Below are 7596 nucleotides of genomic sequence, written 5' to 3' on the forward strand. Positions count from 1 at the left end.
GGACTTGTTTTAATTGTCTTTAACTTCAAGTTGAACTTGCATATGAGCAGTTGATGGTCTGTTCCACAATCAGCTCCTGGTCTGGTTTTGGCTGAAGATACTGAGCTTTTCCACCGCCTCTTGCCACAGATGTAGTCAATCTGATTCCTGTGTGTTCCATCTGGTGAAGTCCACATGTAGAGCCGCTGTTTGTGTTGCTGAAAAAAGGTGTTTGCAGTGAATAAGTCATTGGTTTTGCAAAATTCTACCATGCAAGTTCCAGCATTATTTCTGTCACCAAGGCCAAATTTTCCAACTACTGATGACTCTTCTTTGTTTCCAACTTTTGCATTCCAGTCTCCAGTGATAATTAACACATCCTGATTGCATGTTCAGTCAATTTCAGACTGCAGAAGTTGATATAAACCTTCAGTTTCCTCATCTTTGGCTTTGGTAGTTGGTGCAAAAATTTGAATGATAGTTGTATTAACAGGTCTTCCTTGTAGGCATATGGATATTATCCTATCACTGACAGCATTGTACTTCAGGACAGATCTTGAAACATCATTTGTGATGATGAATGCCATGCCATTCCTCTTCAAACTGTCATTCTTGGCATAGTAGATAATATGGTTGTCTGATTCAAAATGGCCAAAACCAGTCCATTTCATCTCACTAATGCCGAGGATATCAGTCTTTATGCGTTCTATTTCATTTTTGACAACTTCCAATTTTCCTAGATTCATCTTCGTACATTCCATGTTCCGATGATTAATGGATGTCTGCAGCTGTTTCTCCTCAATTTGAGTGGTGCCGCATCAGCAAATGGAGGTCTCGAAAGCTTTACCTTATCCATATGAGTAAGGCTGGGTTTACTCTGATGGTGCAGCTCTTTCCCAGTCCTATTTTGAGAGCCTTCTAACCTAACCGGACTATTCATAAAGTTGCACGGTAATGTATCAGACAGTATTTCTTTGCTACTCATAAGGTTTTCCCTGGCCAATTCTTTGAGAAGTGGGCGGCCTCTTCTTCTTCCTAGTCTGTTTCAGTCTGTAAGCTGGGCTGATACCTATGCACCATGTGCATCCCACTCAGTTTGAAACACCAGTGGCTCAGCCTCAAAACTCACATCAACACGTCACCACGGTAGGACAAACCAGCAGACAAATTTGTCTCCTGTTGGAAACCTCTCCTACCACCCTTACCTGGATCCCTGTGGCTGACTCCTCTGGACCATTTCCTGGATGGTCTCAAGGAACGGAAGATTATTTTTATGTCTCACTGTTTCATTAGGGTTTTTTTATTGTGATTTGGGTGAAAGTTTACAGAGGAAATTCATCTTCCATTCAACAGTTCATATATATTTTGTTTCATGACATTGATTGCAGTCCCTATAATGTAACAGCTCTCTTCCCGCTTCCTCCCTTTGTTTACCTTTTCCCTGTGTCCTTCTTTTCCTGTGCATTCCTGCCCTCTGAGCTATATCCCTGTGCAAATGCTGCCCTTCTGATCTCCCATGATTGATTGTTGTAAGGAGTATACCTACCTGGTATAAATGTTCACTTTATAGACTTGTTCGTTATCTGGCTGAAAGGCACAGGAATAAGTGCAGTTCCAGGCCGACAAGGGGCCACCATAGTCTGAGGTATTTTACCAGCTGGAATAGAGGATTCCCCCCCTCCCCAGGATTATTTTTAAGCCCCGAGAGCTAATGTAAATTGTTCTCCTGGGTTTGTGTTTTTGTTTTCCTTTCCTTTTGACTTGCTTGATGCCCCTTTTTCTCTCTAATTTCTCTCATTTGGAATGGAAATGTGTACCTTGTGCCTGTTCCACCATTGTACTTAGAAAGTAGATAATTTGTATCTTAGATTTATAAAGAGAAAGGAATTTTGCCCCAGGATGGATTTTAGACTGGGAGTTGATTTAAGACTTTTGGCATGATATAATGGGTAAAAGTGTTTTGCATGTGGAAAGGACATGGATTTTGGGGAGCCAAAGACCGTAATGTCATGGATTGAAGTGTATCCCCCAAAAGTTTGTGTCAGCTTGGCTGTGCCATGATTCTCAGTGGTTTAGAAGTTATGTAATCATGTAATGTGGCAGATCTGTAATGATACCCCATGTTGTGATAAGTGATCAGGTTGCAGCAACCTTAGTCACATCACAGCCCTGATTCAGTGTCAGAAGAGCTTCCCTTGTGTGGACTGTAAAAGAGAAATGAGCAGCGAATGGGGACCTACTCCCACTAAGAAAGAGGAGCTAGGAGCAGAGCACATCCTTTGCCCCGGAATCACTGTGCTGAGATCCTCCTTGGAGCAAGAGAGAGAAAAAAAATCTTTCTCTAGAACTGGCATTTTAAACTTGGGCTTCTGCCTTCCTAAATTTGTGCTCCTGACCCAAGCCATGGGATTTTCAGATTGGGCTATCTACTTCCATAGTGATACCGCCTCGGAAACCCAAGGAGTAGTCACAATGAGTTGGAGACCATGGCACATAACAACATATGTGTGTGAAAGCTGAACAGTAAATAAGAAGACTGAAGAAGAGTTGATGTCTTTGAATTATGGTGTTGGCAAAGCATACTGTACTGCCAGAACAAACAGATCTGTCCTGGAAGAAATGCACTCAGAATGCTCCTTGGAAGCGAGAATGGCCAGACTTTGTCTCACTGCTTTGGTCATGTTGTCAGAAGGGACCATTCCCTGAAGAAGGATATCATGCTTGGCACAGTGGAGGGTCAACAAAAAAGGGGAAGGCCCTCAGCTAGATAGATTGACTCAGTGACTGCAATGATGGACTCAAATATAGCAAGGATTGTGAGGATGGCACAGGACCAGGCAGTTTTCTTTGTTGTAGATAGGGTCCCTGTGAGTCAGAGTTGACTCACCGGCACCTAACAACAACAAACTAAGAGAATTAATTTCTGTTTGTTAAAGCCATCCACTTGGGGTATTTCTATTATAGCAGTGTTTAGAGAATTAAGACACCTAGTTTGCAAAAACATAAAATGACAAGAAAGATTGAATGTGGTTTACTGGTAAGAAATACAAGTTTCATAAACTTACATAATTAAGTCAAAAATAAATTATTTCTGTTGTTGTTATGTGCCATCAAGTCGGACCTGACTCATAGCGACCCCTCCTTGGGTTTTCGAGGCAGTACCACTACAGAAGTAGATTACCCACTAGTGTACATCATTTGCCCCAATTATATACAAATTGGATGTAAGTGATATTATTGTGTTCAGTTGTGAAAGAGAAGACAACACAAGCACATGTACAATAAGGTGGAAGTATATCCAAAGGAATCTAAAAGAGAGGAGGCTTAATTAGGGTTTTTAAATTATAGGGTTGTTTTTTTTTTTTTTTTTTTTTTGCTTTTGGGGAGCAGAACCCTCCCCTTATAACATGCAAGTCTTATTTGATTTTCATGCATTAAGCTTTCAGGCAACTCATGTACCAAAGCAAGGTGCTGCCTGTAAAATGGCATTAGACCCCAGAAACCACTTAATTATCTCTAAAACACTAAATTACTGTGGTTAAGACCAGATTTTGAGAAGATTGTGTAGAATCTTTTTGACATAGTAGTTGAAATAAAAGATAGTATCTTCCCTGCCCATTTCTATAGATTCTGAAACATATTTACAGTAGCAGATAACTAAGTGAACGTTTCAAATTATTATTTTAAATTATTATTACATGTTATCTTGATACACTGTGAAGAATGTAACCATTGTCACTGATCATCATGTCTAGAAATGAACAGGAGTAGGTTTTGGCTGTGTGTATTTTCAGCAGAAATAAAATAAGTAAATTAAAATTTTTTCATTTAATTTAGCTTAAAATCCTTCCATGATGTTAAGGTACGTTGGTATTGAATTTGAGTTTTGAATTATCACAAAAATCTGTTAGTCTTTTTGCTTATGGTTTTAGGTCTTTGAAAATAAGAAGCCATATATTGAGTTGTGTATATATGGTATACACTGAGCTTTGATGAGCAGTGTGTCTCTGTAAGTCACCACATACTGTTTTATAAGTCACCATATAGTATTTACCTAGAGTACAGTAGAGAAGAATACACAGCAAACATATTAACAAAGTAAATACATAACTAGTTTGAAAAACCTGCAGTGTCAGACATTTAGGATAGTTTTGGGGGACAAAATGTACCTCTTGTACCACTTGAAGGAAATTAAAAACTCTTGTTGATCTCCACTAAGCTCATCTGCACATTATTATTATTTTTTTTTAATTGTGATTTGGGTGAAAATTTGTGCAGATTATTTTTATAAAAGCTACGTGGTGACAGAAAGGGCATAGTTTTTGGAAGCATAGATTTTAGATGTAGAAATTCTATTTTTTCTTCTAGAACATAAGCTGTTTCTCCAGAGGAGAGACATCTGTCTCTTTCTTTAACATTTTTTGTAGTTGGGGTGAACATATACAGAGCAAATTAGTTTCCCATTCAATTTAAAACTCCTTTGCTTTGTCAGTTGTCATAGTTGTGGCCGTATTTTATAGTGTATGGTTCTCTTACAGTGAAGACCTGGGAAAGGATGTTGAATTTGAAGTTGTTGGTGATGCCCCAGAAAAAGTGGGACCCAAACAACCTGAAGATGCTGCCAAAAGCATAACCAATGGCAGTGATGATGGAGCTCAGCCTTCTACGTCCACAGGTAAGTCATGTCTCCAACCAGCAAGTTGTTAATTACCCACCAAGCAGAGTATAGAGAAACAAGTTTATTTTTATGAACATTGACTATAAATAGGAATCTATAAAGAGGTGTGTGTTGCTTTGGTATTGTTGTAATGGAGCTTTGAATTCATGAATCGTGAAGACATTTAAGACTGAGGGAGATTCTCAGAGAAAATAGAAATACTTTGTTATTTAATGTGTTTTTACAACTAGAAATATCAGTAGGCTTGTTAGTGCATTAACACAGTTCATTCCCTGTAGTGGTTTTGGATTTTGTATGCCTTTTATTTAGGAACAGCAAATCAGTGCATCTGACTATTTTGAACGAATAGATGTGTGGTAAGTCTGGAATTTGGAGCTTTTTTAGAACCAGTATGATTTTGTGAAGTATGTCTGAGGCCTTTTCTCCTGGGTTTTTAGTACATAATATGTGAGCTTTTCCAGTAACAAAGTCTTTACTCTGATTTGAATGTTCTTTCCTCCCCACCCCATCAACTTTTCATTTGTTTTCATTTCTTCAACCCCATGTCTTTGATGCTCTTCAGAATGTGGTGTAGTTCTTGGTTGTGTGGGAGTTTTGAAGATGAACTTTAAGACAATTTAGAGTGACCCACCTGTGGACCGTGGGTTTGTGATGTTTTTTTTCTCCCACTGAAAGTAGGAAAGGTCCACCATCCTCTTGAGGAAGCTACTATGGTGGGTTTTGGAAAATCATAATTTGAAATATTTATTTGCTGATCCCCTACTGTGGGTAGGTTTCAGAGTATATGGCAATTAGCACGAAAGATACTCTGCCTTTAATTTTGGTTGTGGAAGGAGACAAAATGATGTTTACTATAAGGTTAAGAGCATGAACTGTGGAACCTCACTTCTGTGTTTGAACCACTTTCACATTTGCTACTTTGTGACTTTAGGTAAGTCAGTCTCTGTATCTTAGTCTCCTTTTCTGGAAAACAGAGTAATACTATCTTTGTAGGGTTATGTGAAGATTAAATGAGTTGTTAATATGCAGAATGCTTAGGATAGTGGCTGGCACATTGTAAGTGCTGTGTAAGTGTTGTTGTTATTTCATCATCACTATCTACTTCTGTAGTGATACCACCTCGGAAACCCAAGGAGGGGTTGCTGTGAGTTGGGGCAACTCGATGGCACATAACAACAACTGCCACCATTAATAGGATATGCAGGCTCCCCTTTTCTGTTGGAGGAGATTGAGACAGAAACAATAATTCTTTTGAGTTGCATAATGCTTGTTATAATTTTTTATTTTGATTTGAAAAGAAATAGGTGCTTGTTATGTATAAAACATGAAAATGGCAAAGAAATATGTAACATAAAAATCAAATTCCCTAAAGGCAATCACTCTTAAATTTGATGTTATTAGGTGCTGTTGAGTTGATTCTGGTGACCCTGTGTTCAACAGAATGAAACACTGCCTGGTCCTGCACCTCACAATTACTCCTTGCTATTCTTGAGCCCATTGTTGGCAGCCACTATGTCAATCCATTTTGTTAAGGGTCTTCCTCTTTTTCTCTGATTCTCTACTTTACCAAGCATGATACCCTTCTCCAGGGAATGGTCCCTTCTGACCACCTGAACAAAGTACGTGAGACTGAAGTTTGGCCATCTCACTTACAAGGAGCATTCTGGCTGCACTCCTTCCAGGACAGATTCTCTGATTCTTCCGGCAGTACGTGGTATTTCAGTATTCTTCACCAGCACCACAATTCAAAAGCATTAGTTCTTCAATATTCCTTGTTCATTGTCCAGCTTTCACATGCATATGAGGTGATTGAAAAATACCATGACTCAGGTTAGGGCATACCTTAGTCTTCAAAGTGATATTTTTGCTCTTCAGCACTTCAAAGAGGTAGAGGTCTTTTGCAGCAGATTTGCCTAGTGAAATACGACATCTGATTTTGACATTGGATTTCTCGACCTCTGCTTCCATGGGTATTGATTGCAGGTCCAAGTAAAGTGAAATCTTTGACAACTTTAAATCTTTTCTCCATTTGTGGTGATGTTGCTTATTGGTCCAGTTACAGAATTTTTGTTTTCTTTATGTTGCAATGTAATCCATACTAAAGTGTAGTCTTTGATCTTCAGTAAGTGCTTCAAGTTATCTTTACTTTCAGCATACAGGTTTGTGTCATCTGCATATCATAGGTGGTTAATGAATCTTCCTCCAATCCTGATACCACGTTCTTCTTCATGTAGTCCAGCTTCTCTAATTATTTGCCCAGCATACAGATTGAATAAGTATGGTGAAAGGATATAACCCTTAAATTTGATATATGTTAGAATACGTATCTTTAAATTATATAAAATAATTGGTGAGCTGCTAATAATTCCTACACATTTAACCATTTTTTTCCTTTTTCCTGAAATAAGCTCAAGAGCAAGATGATGTGCTCATAGTTGATTCAGATGAAGAAGGACCTTCAAATAATGCTGGTATCAGTGAAGAGGACAGAAATCGCAAGAGGAAATTGGATGAGAAAGAGAATGTTAGTGTAAAGAAGTCACGTACAGAACCAACAGACGAGTTTGATGATATTATAGCATTAGATTGAACAGAAGTATGCTTCTAAACAGAACCTTCTTATTGGCATTAATTCATCTGGACGGAACCAGATTATTTGTTATGTCCTTTGTTCCAAAGGGAAAAAATTCACACCAACGACTTGAAAATTATTCTACTCCCTTTGAAAGCATTCATTTTGGTAGAGCTATTAGAAACATTACAGTATATTGTATTGAAAGTAGACATAGTTTTAAAACCCTTTGAACAAAGTATGTGTATAAACAGTCAAGAAATACAACAACAATGCATGTTGCCTTTTTAATGTAAATACCATTAGGTATCATTTAATAGTTTTAAAATATTGTGGTTTAGTAAAGTTGATACCTGGTTATAAATAT

At 38.1% G+C, this 7596-nt stretch overlaps 1 protein-coding gene across 1 annotated transcript in view; it reads left to right on the top strand.

The window, feature by feature from the left end:
- The window catches only part of UBA2 (ubiquitin like modifier activating enzyme 2), a 65226-nt gene extending 57979 nt beyond the window's left edge, over positions 1–7247 (top strand). Inside the window, exons 16-17 of the mRNA XM_007957950.2 lie at positions 4518–4654; positions 7066–7247. Coding sequence (XP_007956141.1) covers positions 4518–4654; positions 7066–7247 — 319 coding nt within the window. The remainder of the gene's footprint in view (positions 1–4517; positions 4655–7065) is intronic.
- Positions 7248–7596: the final 349 nt, after the last annotated feature.

The sequence above is a fragment of the Orycteropus afer genome, unplaced genomic scaffold (genome assembly GCF_000298275.1).
Source record: "Orycteropus afer afer isolate SDZICR_OR568_19922 unplaced genomic scaffold, OryAfe1.0 scaffold00827, whole genome shotgun sequence".
Classification (NCBI taxonomy): Eukaryota; Metazoa; Chordata; class Mammalia; order Tubulidentata; family Orycteropodidae; genus Orycteropus; species Orycteropus afer.